This window comes from Heteronotia binoei, chromosome 2, assembly GCF_032191835.1.
Source record: "Heteronotia binoei isolate CCM8104 ecotype False Entrance Well chromosome 2, APGP_CSIRO_Hbin_v1, whole genome shotgun sequence".
Classification (NCBI taxonomy): domain Eukaryota; kingdom Metazoa; phylum Chordata; class Lepidosauria; order Squamata; family Gekkonidae; genus Heteronotia; species Heteronotia binoei.
This window is the reverse complement of record NC_083224.1, coordinates 183700511-183718357: the sequence shown is the minus strand read 5'-3', so window position 1 is coordinate 183718357 and position 17847 is coordinate 183700511. Positions and strand designations below refer to the sequence as shown.

General features: G+C 48.7%; 1 protein-coding gene across 1 annotated transcript; it reads left to right on the top strand.

The window, feature by feature from the left end:
* Positions 1 to 16014, top strand: LOC132567402 (protein-lysine 6-oxidase-like). Its single transcript, XM_060233077.1, has 7 exons — positions 1 to 851; positions 5117 to 5225; positions 7841 to 7978; positions 8993 to 9149; positions 10378 to 10473; positions 11786 to 11901; positions 15890 to 16014. The coding sequence occupies exons 1-7, from the start codon at positions 26 to 28 to the stop codon at positions 15894 to 15896; spliced, it is 1449 nt and encodes a 482-aa protein (XP_060089060.1). The 5' UTR covers positions 1 to 25; the 3' UTR covers positions 15897 to 16014.
* The last annotated feature ends 1833 nt before the right edge of the window (positions 16015 to 17847 follow it).

Sequence of the window (17847 nt, the reverse complement as noted above, 5' to 3'; positions counted from 1 at the left end):
CCGGTCGGCCGTCTTGGCGAGCACCATGGCCGGCCAGGGGCGCCCCTCGCTGGGCTCGCTGCTGCTGCTGCTCCTGCTGCTGCTGGTGCGCCCCGACGGCAGCGCGCAACGGGCGCCCACTTGGCGCCAGCAGATCCGCTGGCAGAGCCACGGGCGGGTCTACAGCCTCTTCAACAGCGCCGCCCAGTTCCAGCCCCCTCGGGGGACCCCCGGGGGCCGCCAGAGCCTCTACCTGAGCGCCGCGGCCGACCGCAGGGGGCCCAGCCTGCTGCGAGGGCCGCGGGGACCCCCGGGGGCCGGCCTCGCCCACCGGATCCCCCTCCCCAGCGCAGAAGACGGCTCCGGGACTGGGGTCCCCCCCGGGCAGAGTGCCCCGCAACGCCCCGAGGGGCCTTCTTCCACCCCAGCGCCCACGTGGAGCGCCACCCAGACCGCCTGGAGGGCCAGGACGGCCACCACCAGTGGGGCCCGGGGCACCCCCGCCAGGATCTGGGAGAGCCCCCGAGGAGGGCAGAATGCTTCCTCCGGCGCCGGGGCTTCTCCCTTCCGAGGGGGCCAGACCCCCGTCCCCTACGGGTCCGGGGCCAGGGGGGAGAGGGGAGGCAGCGGGAACCCCGCCTGGGCCGACCGCAGTGGAAACGAAGTCGAAGGAGTCCCGGTTTCTCTAGGGGCCCGGGCGGAACAGGGGGGTTCGCGGGCCACGGGGGGTCCTTCGGGGGATGACCCCCGGAACCCTTTCAAAACCATGAATAGCATTTTCTATAATCTGTACCCCAATGGAAGGCAGCGCCCCCCTGGGCCGCCCCCCATCAACAGGAGACCCGGCTATGGGACCAGATACTTCCACAATGGTGAGCAACGGGGGGGGGAGGGGGAGTCTAGGGGGGTGGGGGACTGGCTGTAGAAGGTGGGGGTCCATAGTGTGGAATTATGTAGTGTGGGTGTTATGCAGTCTCTTATTATTGCTTGAAGACCAACAGGTCATAAGTTTACAAAAGGATTATCTTACCGTACAGACGTTATAGAAAACATAGAACAACACGGGTCTAAAATGTTACCTTAGGAAATCAGAGCTGTTCCTCGGGAGGTGGTGGGCTCTCCTTCCCTGGAGGTTTTTAAACAGAGGCTAGATGGCCATCTGACAGCAATGCAGATCCTGAGGGGAGGCATTTGTGAATTTCCTGCATTGTGCAGGAGGTTGGACTAGATGACCTTGGAGGTCCTTTCCAACTATGATTCTATGATTCTAAACGAGGCCATTAAATGCCTTAGACAAAAAAATTGCCATGGCCAGAGTCAGATCAATATCTGCTGATAGTCTTGCTACAACCTCCTGTTTTGTGGTGGAACTCCATTTTGGGATATAGATTGTAATCCATTTATCATGAACCAAAATTATATTTACCGTAGTACATTCTACGAAGAAGTGTCCAAGTCACTGGATTAACAGTCCCATAGCCACTGGTTTTCCTAATGACAGGGCATTTCGTCTAGCCTTGGAGAAAAGTATTCTGTACTTGGGAACCGTTAAATAATGGGGTGTTGGCAAGACTCTGTGGTCCGTGGAAAGAGAGATACAGAAAAGACGGTTTAACTCTAAAAGGGAAATGCTGGAATCCCCATGCAAGAAATAATAGGGCCAGTCAGCAGGGATCAAGGAATCATGCAAAGGTCACTATGCAACCTGATATCCTTCCACAGACCCAAGAAATATTAATTTCCCTAAATGTATTAATTATATGTTCGTATAAAGGTCAGAGAGTTGGTGTGGTATGGTGGTTAAAAGTGTTGGATTAGCATGTGGAAGACACAGTTTTGAATGCCATAGGACAGGGTGGCCAAACTGTGGCTCAGGGGCTGCATGTGGCTCATTCACACATATTGTGTGGCTGATGAAGCCCCCCTCTGCCCCATTGGCCAGCTTGGAGAAGGCATTTCTCTCTTTTAAATCACTTCTTCAAGCTAAGCCAGGTGGCAGCTTGGAGAATGCCTGTAAAGTTAAAGTTGCTTTCTTTCCACCTCGCTCCCAATCTATTTTCCTTCCTTCCCTTCCCCTCCCCTCTCACCTCAAACTTGTCTTGAGGCTCTCAAACATCTGATATTTATTCGATGTGGCTCTTATATTAAGCAAGTGTGGCCACCTCTGCCGTAGGAGCTTGCTGGTTGACGTTGGGCCAGTCACATTCTCTCAGCCTAACCTCTTACAGAGGTGTTGTGGAGATAAAATGGAGGAGAGGAGGCTGCTTTGGGTCCCTATTGTGGCAAAGACTTAAACTTAACTTTAACTTAACTTAAACAAATAAAGGGTCTTGGTGTCTGGATCAGATCATCCTTTCCCCCAAAGTAGCCAGCCAACTGCAGCAGGAAGCCCCAAGCCTCCCTTGATTCTTGTTCCACAATAAGTGACACTCAGAGATACACCACCTGTAAATATGGAACTTCCTTTGAGTCAGCAGGAGGAGGGAAGGTGGCATGGAACAGCCAGTCTCACCATATCTCAGAAGCTAAGCAGGGTCAGTACTTGGATGGGGGACCACGGAAGGCTTTGCTCCTTCCCATCTTCACCCCCCACAACAGACGCTGGGGGTAGGTGGGGCTCGAGAGAGCTGCTCTTGGGAGAACAGCTCTGAGAGAACTGTGACGACTGACCCAAGGTCACCCAGCAGCTGTATCTGAAGGAACAATGGGGAATCAAACGTGGTTCTCCAGATTAGAGTCTGCCGCTCTTAACCACTATGCCAAACTGGGAAGGTGATGGCAAACCACCTCAGCTTCTCACTTGCCCCTTGCTGGGTCACTAGAAGTCACTTGCAACTTGAGGGCACTTACTGTATGTACCTATGGAGTAAGCCATCACGGTTCATTGATCGATTTGTCCCCTGTAGGTGAATGTGCCCGGTTCTGTTTTAAAGCCACCTAAGCTAGTGGCCATGACTACATCCTGTGGCAGGAAGTTCCACAGATTACTTAAAGAAGGATTTCCTTTTGTCTGTCTTAAACCTGATGCTCTTCACCAGGGCTTTTTTTGAGCAGGAACACACAGGAACGCAGTTCTGGCTGGCTTGGTGTCAGGGGGTGTGGCTTAATATGCAAACGAGTTCTTGCTGGGCTTTTTCTACAAAAAAAGCCCTGCTCATCACCTTCTTTGTATTCCATCCCCAAATTCTAGTGCTATGGGAGATTGGGGGGGGGGGGAGTTTCCTATCTGTTTTCCAGCAGATGCACAAGTTTTATAATCTAACCTTTTATAATCTAACCTCTGTAGCTTTTATATCATAATAGGAGCATTGAACAGGGGTCACTGGAGGTGTAGGGGGAGGTATTTGGGAATTTCCTGCATTATGCAGGGGGCTGGACTAATGACCGTAGAGGTCCTTTCCAACTCTGTGATTTTATGATTCTAATACTAATGTCATTATAGGAAGATGGGCTATGCATGTTTTCCCACCTCTACAGTAAAAATCCTTTAGTAGATCCAGCAGAAATCAAGGATGAAGTCCCTCTGAACACCGGCTTTTGTGGAACCACTGACGGCCCTTCTAACGTTCCCAACTTCCAGGTGGTAGCTGGAGATCTCCTGGGAATAGGAAGTAACACAAATTACATCTGGTAATTTTGGGTGTATTGCAGGAGCTATGAGAGCTCAGTCTGTGGTGTTTGATCTCTGGAGGTCTGCACTTTACTGACTGATGCATTAATATAATTTAGTAGGTCTGGGGAGCTTTTAAGTTCTCAACGATAGCTTAGCTGCAAGCTTTACGATGGGGGTCCCCAACATGGCCATCTGACAGCCATGCTGATTCTGTGTACTTAGGCAGATCACGAGAGGGAGGTCAGGAAGGCTTGCATCAAGGCTTACTTCTCGTGACCCTTTCTTGCATGTGCAGGGAAATGCTGATCCCTCCTTTGGGATGAGGAAGTTATTTTCTCCAGGCCAGTTTGGCCAGGGATCCTGGAGGTTTTTTGCCAGCTTTTGGGCATGGAGCAGGGGTCACTGGGTGTGTGAATTTCCTTCATTGTGCAGGGGGTTGGATTAGATGACCCTGCAGGTACCTTCCAACTCTAGGATTCTAACATGGTGCCCTGGAAGCTCCATAGCACTCACCAACACCTTTCTTGGCACCCATCAAGTGTTTTTCGGAAGTAGAACTTTTGCCCAGTTCAACTTTTGATTAGCCGGTGGACGTCTGATAGGCAAATGCAGATTTTTAAAAAGAAAAATATTGGTTGGCAGCTGCTGCCACCACAGCAAAAGGACTGTGTGACTGAAGGTAAGCTGCAGCAGCCATTTTGTGGCTGGCCCTGCAGTCCTACCAACCATTTGTGGCAACCATTTTGTGGCTGCACCCACCACACTGTGTCAGAATTCTGAAGGGGCTCACATGCTCAAGAAGGTTAGGGAGGTCCTGCTTTATAACATACCTGTAGCATAGTTCATTATTGATATGGGGAGGGGTGTGTGGAGCCAAAAAGGTTATGACAGACCTCCAAGGAAGGCAACAGCATGATAGGGTTACCAGCTCCAGGTTGGGAAATATCTGGAGATTTTGGGGGTGGAGCCTGAGGTGGGTGGGGGTTAATGGAGGGGAGGGACTTCAATGGGGTATAATGGAATAGAGTCTACCTTCCAAAGTGGCCATTTTCTCCAGGTGAACTGATCTCTGTCTGATCACCTGAAGATCAATTGTAAACCCAGGAGATCTCCAGCTACCAACTGGAGACTATACAGCAGAAAAAAAGTCACACAGACAGGAGGTTTGAAAAAAAAAAGCCTTTGCCCTTTTTTTCAAACCCGCTGAAGACTGACTACCCTAGAAGTGCCACCAGTGGTTCCACAAAAGCCAGTGTTCAGAAGCCCAGATCCTACTGGCTCAGTCTACTCATCTCACCATCAGTGTTCCCTCTAAGCTTAGTGTGAGCTAGCTCACAGTTTTTTAGCCTCCAGCTCACACATTTTTGCCTTAGCTCAGGAAGGATGGCCCCAGAGCAAACTAATTTATGCAGTAGCCAAATACTCTGTCACAACTTTAATGCCAGTCGCTCACAAAGTAGAATTTTTGCTCACAAGACTCCACAGCTTAGAGGGAACATTGCTCACCTCCATATTTCCTCCCAGGCCTTCCGGATTTGATCCCTGATCCATACTACATCCAAGCTGCGACCTACGTTCAGCGCGTCCAGATGTATGCCTTGCGGTGTGCAGCTGAGGAAAATTGTCTTGCCAGGTAGACCCCTGAAATGTTATTACTTTCATATACAGGGAGGTCATATCCCAGAAGCCACTGGGCTGTACCTTGGAGGCGCCATCTTGGATTACGCTGCTTTATAGTTCCTTAATATTCTTCCCCCGTCTTCTTTGCACCTTTTGGCAGGAGGCTGTGTCAAAATGCTGAAATTTTCAAAAAGTTATAGTTGATTAAATGTGCAAGCTTTAGCCAATCAGCTGATTACGTGTGCATAAATTTGCATGTGATTAATAACAGAGGGAAGAGGATTTTCCTCATTTTTGAGGAGTCATCAAAAAGAGCTCTGCCAGCTCAGAACATAGTCCCTCTTTCGTGTTTCCAACAGTGGTCAGCCAGGGAGCTCACAAGCAGAACATGAAAACAGTGGGTCTCCCTGTTACTAGAAACTCCCCCCCGCAGCACAGAGATAGACTGTATCTGAATATGGAAGCTCCATTTCATTACTGTTGCCGATAGCTCTCTTAGGGTTGCCAATCTCCAGGTGCGGGGCAGGGGATCCCCCAGTTTGGAGTTCTCCCTCCTGCTTCAGGGTCATCAGAAAGCAAGGGGAGGGAAATAACAGGGCACCATGTTAGAATCTGCACACTCCATTATTCCATATGGAGACCGATTCCCATAGGGTATCATGGAGAATTGATCTGCGGGTATCTGGGGCTTTGGGGAGACTGTTTTTTGAGGTAGAGGCACCAAATGTTCAGCATAGCATCCGGTGCCTCTCCTCAAAACACCCTCCAAGTTTCAGAAAGATTGGACCAGGGAGTTCAATTCTAGGAGCCCCCAAAGAAGATGTCCCTATCCTTCATTATTTCCAGTGGAGGGAAGGCATTTAAAAGGCATGTGGTCTCTTTAAATGTGATGGCCAAAACTGCCTTTGGAGTTCAATCGTGCTTGTCACAACCTTGCTCCTGGCTCCACCTCCAAAGTCTCCTGGCTCCACCCCTAAAGTCCCAGATATTTCTTGAGTCAGACCTGGCAACCCTAAGTCGTCTCATCCATGACTTTGTCTAATCCCCTTTGAAAGGTCATTGCCACATCTTTTGGCAGGGCCACTGAGAAGTGGGAGGAAAAGGTGGGGGAAAGGCTGAGGCTCCTGATAGGTAGATTGCCAGCCTCCAGGTGGCACCTGGAGATCTCCCGTTATTACAGTGGCTTTCCTGCCGACCAAGATCAGTCCCCTTGGAGAAAGTGGCTGCTTTGGAGAGTGGACTCTATGATATTATACCCTGCTAAGGCTCCTCCCTTCCCCAGTCCCCATCCTCCATCCCAAAAATCTCCAGGTATTTCCCAACCCAGAGCTGGCAACCGCACTGGTAGGTCTGCTGGCTCATGGAGCCAATGAAGTCATACACTTTTTAATGTGCTTTTGGGACTGGGACTGGATCATGTGTGGGAATTAGGGTTGCCAGGTCTGTGTTGGAAAATACCTGGCGACTTTGGGGGGAGATCCAGGAGAGGGTGGGGTTTGGGGAGGGGCGAGGCCTCAGCAGGGTACAACACTGTAGAGTCCACCCTCCAAAGCAGCCATTTTCTCTGAGGGAGCTGATCTCTGCCAGCTGGACATCAGTTGTAAAAGTGGGAGATCTCCAGACCCTACCTAGAGGCTGACAACTCTAGACTGGGAATCTTTATCTGGCCAGTGTGGTGTAGTGGCAGTGAGTTCCATAAAAAGGTGCCACTGGACTCAAACTTTATGTTGTTGCTGTTTCTCTCTTCTGAATCCAGTTGTCCATCAGCTTCATCAGTTCGCTTCCAAGTTCCGACATGACAAGAGACAAAGAGGGGAGGGAGTTCTTTCTCTCTCCACTTTCTCCAAGCCTGTTGAATCTTGCCTTGTAATTAGCACTCTCACCGAAAGCTGCTTCTTGAATGGCTGTTTGCACATAGCTGTCAGAATGAAGGCTTAGTTTTGCTTATTAGTACAGGAGAGTAACAGATGCCATTTGCCTGAGGAATTTGAGGAGGGGAACACCCCCCCCCCAGCAATTTCCCTGGCAGATTAAAAAGCCCAATTTCCTGTAAACATCCAAACAAATTTTGCCGTCATCCCAGGACATGATTACCCAGAAAGGTCATGGCCTGCTCTGTTTGCTTATTTGCTCATTCAATGAAAGGCTCCTTTCTCTCCATCCCCTCAGTCTTTGCCCCTTCCCAATAACTCTTTTAAAACTCCTCAACCTTTGTTAGATCAACAAGGGAATCCTTCATAGGTCAGGAAGAATTTCCAAAGTCTGGAAGAGGGTGGATGTGAGAATCCTGAGTCTAGTTTCTCACGGTCTCTCTTCAGACCTGGTTTCCCAGGAGAACAGTGCAACTGCAGAATAAAAAAAATAAAAATCAAGTTGAAATAAAACAATTTTAAAAATAAAAAATCAGTCCACCATATTTTTTGGGACGTAAAGTCCCAGTTTCTTTTACTGTTGCAACCAGGGACATATCTCTGAGTGCAGAACTGAGCTGTACTTATCCAGAGAAGGTATCAAATTTCTTTGTTCTGTGGCAACCAGGTACATATCTGCATTTCCGGTTTTGCTCATGAAGAGTATCCTAGTTCCAGAGACCTCTAAAACAGCCTCTTACCCCTATCTTCCTTGTAGATCTGCCTACCGACCAGGAGTGAGTGACATTAGCTACCGGGTCCTTCTTCGTTTCCCCCAAAGAGTTAAGAACCAAGGCACTGCTGATTTTCTCCCAGTGAAGCCACAACATGCCTGGGAGTGGCACAGCTGCCATCAGTGAGTAAGAGGAACAAAGAAGGGCGAAGAGCATCCGGGACTGGATTCTCCATTTGCGAGTGAATGTATGACGATTCTGAGGGAATTTCAGATGTATCCCCATTGATATCACCCTCAGTCAGCTGTAAGGGAACCTCAGATGTATCCCCATCGATATCCCTCTCAGTTAGCTGTGAGGGAATCTTAGATGTATCCCCATCCATATCCCCATCATCCAGCTGGGAGGGAACCTCCAATGTACTCCCATTGATATCCCCCTCAGTCAGCTGTGAGGAAACTTCAGATGTATCCCCATTGATACCCCCCTCAATCAGCTGTGAGGGAACCTCAGATGTATCCCATCAATGTCCCCCTCAGCCATGAGGGAACTTCAGATGTATCCCCATTGATAATCTCCCTCAGTCAGCTGTGAGGGAACTTCAGGTATATCCTCATCGATATTCCTCCCAGTCAGCTATGACGGAATCTTAGCTGTATCCCCATCGATATCCCCCTCAGTCAGCTGTGAGGGAATCTCAGATGCAGTGTTCCCTCTATGCTGAGTTAGCATAAGCTAGCTCACAGATTTTTAGCCTCCAGCTCATACAAATTTGTCTTAACTTAGGAAGGATGACCCCAGAGCACACTAATTTATGCAGTAGTTCACAACTTTAATGCCAGTAGCTCACAAAGTAGAATTTTTACTCCCAAGACTGCAGCTTAGGGGGAACATTGCTCAGATGTATCCCCATCAATAATCCCCCTCAGTCAGCTGTGAGGGAATCTCAGATGTATCCCCATTGATATCGCCATCAACCAGCTGTGGGGAAATCCCAGCACATTCCCATTAACAAGCCCCGTAAAGCAGTTGCAGCAAAATGCAAGAAATATCCCCACGGACATGCACCTCATTGGGCAGATGCATCCCCAAAACATCCCATAAAGCGCAGTCAGAAGCTGGCTTTCCCCCCCTTCCTGGGGCAAAGGCTTATGTACATATCCATGGAAATACTTCAGGCTTCTCCTCCCTTTCAGGCATTACCACAGCATGGATGCATTTAGCAACTACGACCTCTTGGATGCGGTCACCCATCGCAAGGTAGCCGAAGGGCACAAGGCCAGCTTCTGTTTGGAGGACACAACATGCGACATGGGCTTCCGGCGAAGATATGCCTGTACTGCTCACACGCAGGTAAACCAAAAAAGAGCAAGCGAGCTTGGGATTGCTGGGGTTGCCAACTTTTTTTATCTGGCCCTGCTCCTCACCTTTAACAATCGCTCCACAAAATGGCTGCTGCGAGAGGTGGAGCCAACTACAAAATGTCAGAGTGAAGTCACACGTGACTCTAATAGCTCAGCGTTTCAGGCAGAAACATTGTTTAGCAGCCTACCTTTTAAAATGAAGATATTAGTTCGAAATATTTTCTTGTATGCACAGAGCTTTACCTTCAGCCATACAGTAAAGATGCCTGTGCCATGGTGACAGCTAGGACATTTTTGTTTTGTAGCAGGAACTCCTTCGCGTATTAGGCCACACCCCTGATGTAGCCAATTCTCCTGGAGCTTACAGTAGGCCCTGTAAGCTCTTGGAGGATTGGCTACATCAGGGAGGTGTAGCCTAATATGCAAAGGACTTCTTGCTACAAAAAAAAAAAAGTCCTAGTGACAGCTGCTGCTGAAGTAACTTCATAAAGATCTTCACAGCCAATCAGAAACCCAGCTGGGCAAAACCCCCACCTGGTCCCTCCCACATTCTAAAATACTTGGTGGCCACTAGAAAAGGTAGGGTTGCCAGGCCCCCAGTCAAGGCAGGAGTTCCCCCACTTTTTTGGGCTGCTCCTTCTCTGCAGATGCCCTGAAACGTGGTGCGATGACATAACCCAAAAGTGACATCATTGCACCACCAACATTGCTATGTGACACTCTATTTTTTTTTGGGGGGGGACTCTGTGGTAAAATTGGGCTCAAACTAGGGCTCATTTTGTAGCAGGAGCTCCTTTGCATATTAGGCCACACACCCCTGATGTAGCCAATCCTCCTGGAGCTTACAATAGGCCCTGTAATAGCAGCCCTGTAAGCTTTTGGAGGATTGGCTACATCAGGGGTGTGTGGCCTAATATGGCTCAAACCATAGAATTTTGCCCCAGAACTAGAGCATTGCTGTGCAACATCAGCAGCTCAATGACGCCGCTTCCAGCTGATGTCTTTGCCTGTAAAAAGACCCTTGGATCCCTTCCCAGCAGCCAGGTAGGACCTGCCAACCCTAAGGAAAGCGGTCATCGAGCACCCTGGCATCCATAGGTATCACGTTGGAGCCTCTGACAAATTGTGGATCTTGGGGTTGCACCCTGCGGATGTTCAGAGCTGCCTTCCTGTGCAACAGAAATCCCCAAAGGGGTGTCATTTTTGTTCCCATCCAGGGTCTTGGTCCTGGCTGTTATGATACATACGCTGCCAACATTGACTGTCAGTGGATTGACATCACGGACGTCCCTCCTGGAAATTATATCCTCAAGGTAGTGTTGGGTTGGGGGCAAACTGCTGAAGTCCTCTTCGTGTCAGCCTTTGCCATGTGGACTCTCCAGACACTGGTCTACATCATCTGAATCAATGCCCGGGAGCCAAACATGTGACTCACAGACATTGCAAAAGATTTGCATGAAAGAGAATGAAGGATTTGCCTATGATGTGTGCGTAGTGGTTTATTAATACAAGCAGTTCCTCACTTTTTATATATTTTAATGTATTAATGTTATTTACAGTCTGTCTTACCAAAGAGTGAGTCAATGCAACCAACAGGGAGGGACATTCGATGACTGATGCAGTAGGAATTAGGGCAGCAGAACCAACCAGAAGACAGACAGAACTTCAGTTGACAAGCAATGAACTGTATGGTGCTCTATGACCTTTCAGTTATCTTGGGTTGAGCTCAGATGGTATCCTTAAATCCTGAGGGTTTTTTGCAACAGGGACTACTTTGCATATTAGGCCACACTCCCCTGATGTAGCCAGTCCTCCAAGAGCTTACAGGGCTCTGAGAACAGAGCCAATTGTAAGCTCCAGGAGGATTGGCTACATCAGGGGTGTGTGACCTAATATGCAAAGGAGTTCCTGCTACAAAAAAAAGCCTTGCCTACGTTTTGTGCCAGTTAAGACCATGGCCACCATGAATTCAAGGAAAGTTAAGGTTAGAGAGCGAGACGTTAGAAGGCACACAGTGCATATTTAGCTTGCAGAACTCTCCACCACAAGACGTAGTGAAACCTCTAGTTCAGGTGGGTTTGAAAGGACTCTAAACAAATTCATAGAAATGGAGAGATCTATTCTTGGCTAATGGAACCTCCATGGTCAGAGGCAGTGTGCCTTTGAGAGCCAGTTTGGAGCAGTGGTGAAGTGTGCAGACTCTTATCTGGGAGAACCTGGTTTGATTCCCCACTCCTCCACTTGCAGCTGCTAGAATGGCCTTGGGTTAGTCATAGCTCTTGCAGAGCTGTCCTTAAAAGGGCAGCTTTTGGGAGAGCTCTCTCAGCCCCACCCACCTCACAAGGTGTCTGTTGTGGGGGAGGAAGGTAAAGAAGATTGTGAGCTGCTCTGAGACTCTGAAATTCGCAGTAGAGGGCAGGACATAAATCCAATATCATCATCTTCTTTAAATGCCTAATGCTGGGAGGCAAAAAGGGGAGATCAGTTGCCCTGTACATGATGAGCCCATTTCTGACGAGCCACTGTGGAAACAGGATGCCGGACTATATGGACCATCTGTTCATTAGTCCTTCTGATGTTCTTATTCAAAGAGTGTGACACTGTTGTTTTCCTCCTATTCTCAAGGTCATGGTGAATCCGGACTTCCTGGTGGCTGAGTTGGACTTCACGAACAACGCTGCCAGATGTGATGTGATGTACACTGGAACATATGCCACTGCACGAAACTGCAGGATCACAAGGTAGTGGGAGGGTTCCAGTGGGGATAGTGGGAGATATAGAAGACTGTTCTGTGGTCATTAGTTACCTGCTGTAGGAGCATTAAAAAGCCCTAGAGCAGGGGTAGCCAATGGTAGCTTTCCAGATGTTTTTTGCCTACAACTCCCATCAGCCCCAGTCAGCATGGCCAATGGCCAATGGCTGGGGCGGATGGGAGTTGCAGGCAAAAAACATCCGGAGAGCTACCGTTGGCCACCCCTGCCCTAGAGGACGAGGGAGATAAAAGGGGTGCCGTTTTGTATGGAGCGTGCAACTTGTGTATGAACTCATCCATAAGTATCAGTATCCAAAGTATCCAAAAGGATAAACCGGGAACGCCAAGAATGTTACGGCGGTAAAGCTGCCGCTAGCTTCAGCCATAAATAACATCCTTACTATTTGTCATCCAGCCAAATAAAACGTTTGCCAGTTAAAATGAGGAAGCGAAAATTGTCACCTCCTTTTAATTACCCTGCAGTCGAAACTACAAGGCTCACCAATGGGTGTTCACAAGCGTATACAGGATTCAGATGAGTCATTTACACCACCTGTTAGCAAACAGAAAACAATGGAAGATTCTTTTGCAGCTAAGGAGACTCCAAACTATAACAGCTCCACTGCTAATTGTTATGCACTTCTGGCTGATGCTCTTAACCAGGGCTTTTTTTGTAGCAGGAACTCCTTTGCATATTATGCCACACTCTTCTTAAGTAGCCAATCCTCCAAGAGCTTACAGGGCTCTTCTTACAGGGCCTACTTTAAGCTCTTGGAGGATTGGGTACATCAGGGGGTGTGGCCTAATATGCAAAGGAGTTCCTGCTACAAAAAAAGAGCCCTGCTTAACATAGAGGAAAGTTTTATTGTGGACGCTGACAACTCACCACAATCAGTAACAAACACAGAGGCAGTCGATAACATCTTGAAGGAGCTCCCGACGCTGATTGCTCAGACAATGAATTGTATTTTTGCATCCATCATTGAATGAAATCAGATTAAACCTTGAACACCTTAGGGAAACTGTCAGTGGACTTGTAAGTGTAACTAAATCCGCGAATTATAACACATACGATAAGGTTTGGCCTTTCCTGGCTCCAGTCTTAAAGGTGGATGAGCCAAGTCTAGGCCAGAAGCCGATAAAAGAAAGAGAAATTACACAATTTGATCTTGCAGACAAATAAGGTCAGCTTGACTGTATGTCATTATAAATGATAGATGCCCTGACTACCTGGAAGCCCAAGAAACAAGCTGTTTTTCATTTGAGGACCCTTTCCCCAAAGAACAAGACTTCAATAGATTTAACATCTACAGAAATGCTAAACAGTTCCAATCGATCGCAGAGGATTTTACTAAATTTTTAACGGCTCCAGGTGGCCCTCTTTATGACTATGCCAGAAAGCTTTTCTGAGATCCAGAGGGCTCTTCCCGGTTAGAGTCTTTGCCAGCAGTACAACTATGCCTCGATTTCTAAGAATTAGGGTTGCCAAGTCCAATTTAAGAAATATCTGGGGACTTTGGGGGTGGAGCCAGGAGTCTTTGGGGGCGGAGCCGAGAGCAAGGGTGTGACAAGCATAATTGAACTTCAAGGGAGTTCTGGCCATCACATTTAAAGGGACTGCACAAATTTTTAAATGCGTTCCTTCCATAGGAAATTATGAAGGATAGGGGCACCTTCTTTTGGGGCTCATAGAATTGGACCCCCTGGTCCAATCTTTTTGAAACTTGGGAGGTATTTTGGGGAGAGGCACTAGATGCTATACTGAAAATTTGGTGCCTCTATCTCAAAAAACAACCCCCCCCGAGCCCCCTATACCCGCGGATCAATTCCCCATCATTCCCTATGGAAATCGTTGGTAGAGGTGCATGATGGCTGTGGGGGCGGGGTTTCCCCCGCCGGCCAGCTGGCTGGGGGAGGGGGGAAGCCTGTAAAACCGGGGGATCCCCCTCTGGGACCTCAGGATTGGGAAGCCTACTAAGAATGCATCATGCAAAGTCTCTGTTTCAAGGGTGTTGAACTCATTCATTATGAGGGCCAGATCTGACATAAATTAGACCTTGTTGGGCTGGGCCATGAGCACCATAAAATGTAATGTTAGGTAGAGGAGATATAAACTTTATAAAGGACACAATTAAAGATTTTTAGAAACTTAGAACATGCTTAAATTATTAGCACTCATTGGTCTTAAAGGTGTTTTCTTTGAATCCTTCTCCAGGGGACTACGAGGGGGAGGAGCCTCAGCCAAGAGAAGGAAGAGAAGCTTGGCTCAGTAGCTCTGCTGTGCAATTGGGAAAGCCTGGCAAAGCAAGCTCTGCCTCCCCCACTTCCTCCCCAAGGGAGGAGTTTAACCAATGGAGAAAACAGAGGCTTTGCTCTGTAGCTCCTGTGCACTTGAGCAAGCCTGGCAAAGCAAGCTGTGATGCAGAAGGAAGCAAAAGAGAGGGAGAAGGAAGCAGGCGACAGCCAGTTGCTCAGGGGCCTGATAGGAGTCCTGGGGGGACCCGATTCGCCCCCCAGGCTGCACGTTTGACACCCATGCTCTGTTTAATACAAAAGACTCCTCCACGGAAATTTCAACAGTATTATCTGATCAGGCAAAAAGCAGCATGTTTAGCACACTTGAAGATCTTCAAAGAGGAAACAAATGCCTTTATCAAAGATTGGAAAAGGCAAATATACATTCTTTACCTAGGATGAATGGCCTGTGACCACACCTACAAGTAAGAAAGCAGACAGAGCAGCACTCCTTCACCAGCAGGAGCTGATGCTGAACTAAAATTAATATATGAAAAACAGTTGGTTGCAGAGGGGTGTTTGTCTGAAAGACCATACGCTTCTGCAGCGACCTTGGACTTCCTTCCTTGGTGGTCTCCCATCTAAATACTAACATCAGGCCAGACCCTGCTTAGCTTCCGAGATCTGATGAGATCAGGCGAGCCTGGGCCAACCAGGTCAGGTCGTGGAAAGCTTGCCGTTATGGAATGTTCAGCAATATTCCACTTTGTCGGAAGCTGTCGTTTGTAAAGACAGATTTGCACATGAATCCCAGGAACAGATAAATGTGCGAGAATAGAATGAACTTCTGTAGAGAAGGGAGGGTGATTTTGCAGTGTCAGGTTTTGTGTGGACTTGAATGTGGTCTGCAAATGGGAGTTCTGCATTCATGACCCACACGTGAATGGGCCCATGAGGAAGGGAGTGAACACAGGAGGATGTATTCCAGGCCTGTAGCCACGGGGGGGAGGGGGGGGGCTTGTGTGGGCCCTGCCCCCTGACTTCCAAACAGGGCCAACACAACTCCCAGGGGGCCCTCTGGGGCACAGCCTGCTTTTTTGGCAGGCATCACCAGTGGCAGCTGGAGCTGGGAGAGCTGAACAGGACACAGTGCAGTGCAGCAGCAATAGCAGCAGGCGGAGAGGAGGGAGGCGGAGGAAGCCGCATGGAATGGGCCGGGGGGGGGGGGCAGATGGAGCTGCTAGCTGCAAAGTGCCGGGGTCGGGGAGAGGGAGGTGGAAGGAAATCCTGCTGCTTGCACGCAAGGTGTAGTCCCTTCTTGACTCCAAAGTTTTAGAGATGGCTGCCTTGACTTGGCCACTTTCAGAGCCTCCAGCTTTTGCCCCTATGGTAGAAAGCTTCTGAGAAGCAGCAAGCCCTGCAGTGGATGGGAAAGGGAGCCCCCTGACTTTTTCAAAAGCCCCCCAACTTTTAAAACCCTGGTTACGGCCCTGATTTATCCACAAATTTGCTACTCTTCATCAGGGCTTTTTTGAGCAGGAACGCAGTTCTGGCTGGCTTGACATCGGGGAGTGTGGCCTGATATGCAAATGAGCTCCAAAAAGCGCTGTGCGAGACAATGGTGACATCAGGGGGTGTGGCTTAATATGGAAATGAATTCCTGCTGGGCTTTTTCTATTAAAAAAGCCTTGCTCTTCGCTATTACCGAACTGTATTTTTTTTTTCTTTCCCACCCACCATAGCTCCTAAGAATGATCGACACCTGGCAGAACGAGGGTCCTTTACACCCCTTCCCTGAAAGCACAAACACTGCATCCTCTGAGTTTGGAAATCTTGACCGTCACCTTTAGAATCTGCTCCGATTCTGAGCCAGACAACTGGTGCCCTTGCTAGTGATCCGGCATCCCCAGCATCTCCCGGGCTTGACGAAACAAACCAGAGCAATCCAACGTCACTCGCTTGCTCCGACCCCTTCGTCATCCTGACTGCCAATCCCAGCACCTTCTCTAGCTCTGCAATTGCTTTTGAGAATGGGGCAACCAGACCGGACACAGAACCCTAAAAAGGGCTACACCCTAGGTCTATCCATGAGTGTCTCCATCTCTTATGAGATGCGCTGATGTTTTTATTGAGCGATCTACCATTCAAGACCCCAAGATCACTTTCCTGGCCAGTCACTGCTGTCAGCATATATTCACAATTACGCTTTGGTTTTGTTTTTGCCCAGATTGTGATGTTGTTATATATTGACGTATCCCAAACGGGTGCAGTCCAGAGCTCCCTCTAAGCTGTGGAGTCTTGTGAGCAAAAATGCTGCTTCGTGAGCTCCTGGCATTCAAGTGGTGAGCGGCTGCATCAGTTAGTTGCTCTGGGGCCATCCTTCCTCAGCTAAGACAAAAACGTGTGAGCTGGAGGCTGAAAAACTGTGAGCCAGCTCACGCTCACTCAGCTTAGAGGGAACACTGGTGCAGTCTGCCTGCAGTTCCTCCATATGGCAAGAAATGCACTCTGTGTATGCTCAGAGCCTTCCTCCATGATGGTTTGGCATCTTGCTAGTCCAGAGGTGGCCAGGCTTACTTAATGCAAGGGCCACATAGAATAAACATCAGATGTTTGAGAGCTGCAAAACAGGAAGGAAGGAAGGCAAATAGATGGGAGGAGGTGGAGGTGAAAAGAAAGCAACTTTAACTTTAAATACATTGTCCAAGCCACCAGCTAGCTTGGCTTGGAGAAGTGATTTAAAGAGACAAATGCCTTCTCCAAGCCAGATGATAGGGGTTCTGAGAGCCACACAATGTGTGTGAAAGAGCCACATGTGGCTCCTGAGCCGCAGTTTGGGCACCGCTGTGCTAGTCTGAAGTCTTCTGTTGAAAGAAAAAAAGGATTGTGTTCTGGGAGAGAAACTGTGGTGGTGATTCGAGGATGAGGTCAAGGCACACACTCTGCACACACTCTGATATCATTTTCATATTGGGCTATACCACCTGGCCTGGGAGCACGGGGTTGCAGCATGGCAGGTCGGGCCACCTGGAGCCCTGCCCAGCCCAGTTGGAGCTCTGCTGCTGTGGGCTCCGGCAGGAAAAAAAACCCGTCTGATGCACAGCTTGGCTTCCCTAGCCCCCTGTTTAAGATGTGGTGTCAAAAAACAGAGATTGGTGCTGAATCCCTCTTCTTTACCGCAAGCACTTCCGTCTCCCCAGATCCACAGAGCTGGGCAATGGATGTAGGCCTCAGCACATTATTCAAAGATTGTGCAAACTGATCTTTTCAAGGTCACAGAAAGTTAGATCTCAACTTGTTATCCCAAGCTGTGGAGTTTCCCCCCCCCCTTACAGATAATATATGATAATGCTTTTGATGTGCCACGTGTTCTGATCTTTTGTATCCTCTCTTGCCAAGAAAGGGGTGGTGGTGTTGCCATTTTACAGCTTAGTAAAATTGAGGCTGGAAAGGGAACTCAAAGCAAGGCCCAGCAAAGGCAGATACTGGGATGACTGCCACATTGACCTTTCAGCCTGAGCCCCTAGATCCAAGATGCTGGATCAGGGATCTTCACTAGGCCTCTCAATTTGGCCCTCTAAATCTAAGAACGCCAAGGAGTGCAAGCTCTCTCTAATTTTGGGATGGGCTGTGTTGAAAAAGTGAGTGGTGGTTGTTTTGGGGGCACTGAATTGGGCACCCCCATGTGACTTAGTGACAT

Coding starts and splice junctions, on each gene's coding strand:
- LOC132567402 (XM_060233077.1), top strand. CDS start 26: ATGGCCGGCCAGGGGCGCCCCTCGCTGGGCTCGCTGCTGCTGCTGCTC. Junction 852..5,116: donor GACCAGATACTTCCACAATG/GTGAGCAACGGG, acceptor ATTTCCTCCCAG/GCCTTCCGGATTTGATCCCT. Junction 5,226..7,840: donor GAGGAAAATTGTCTTGCCAG/GTAGACCCCTGA, acceptor TCTTCCTTGTAG/ATCTGCCTACCGACCAGGAG.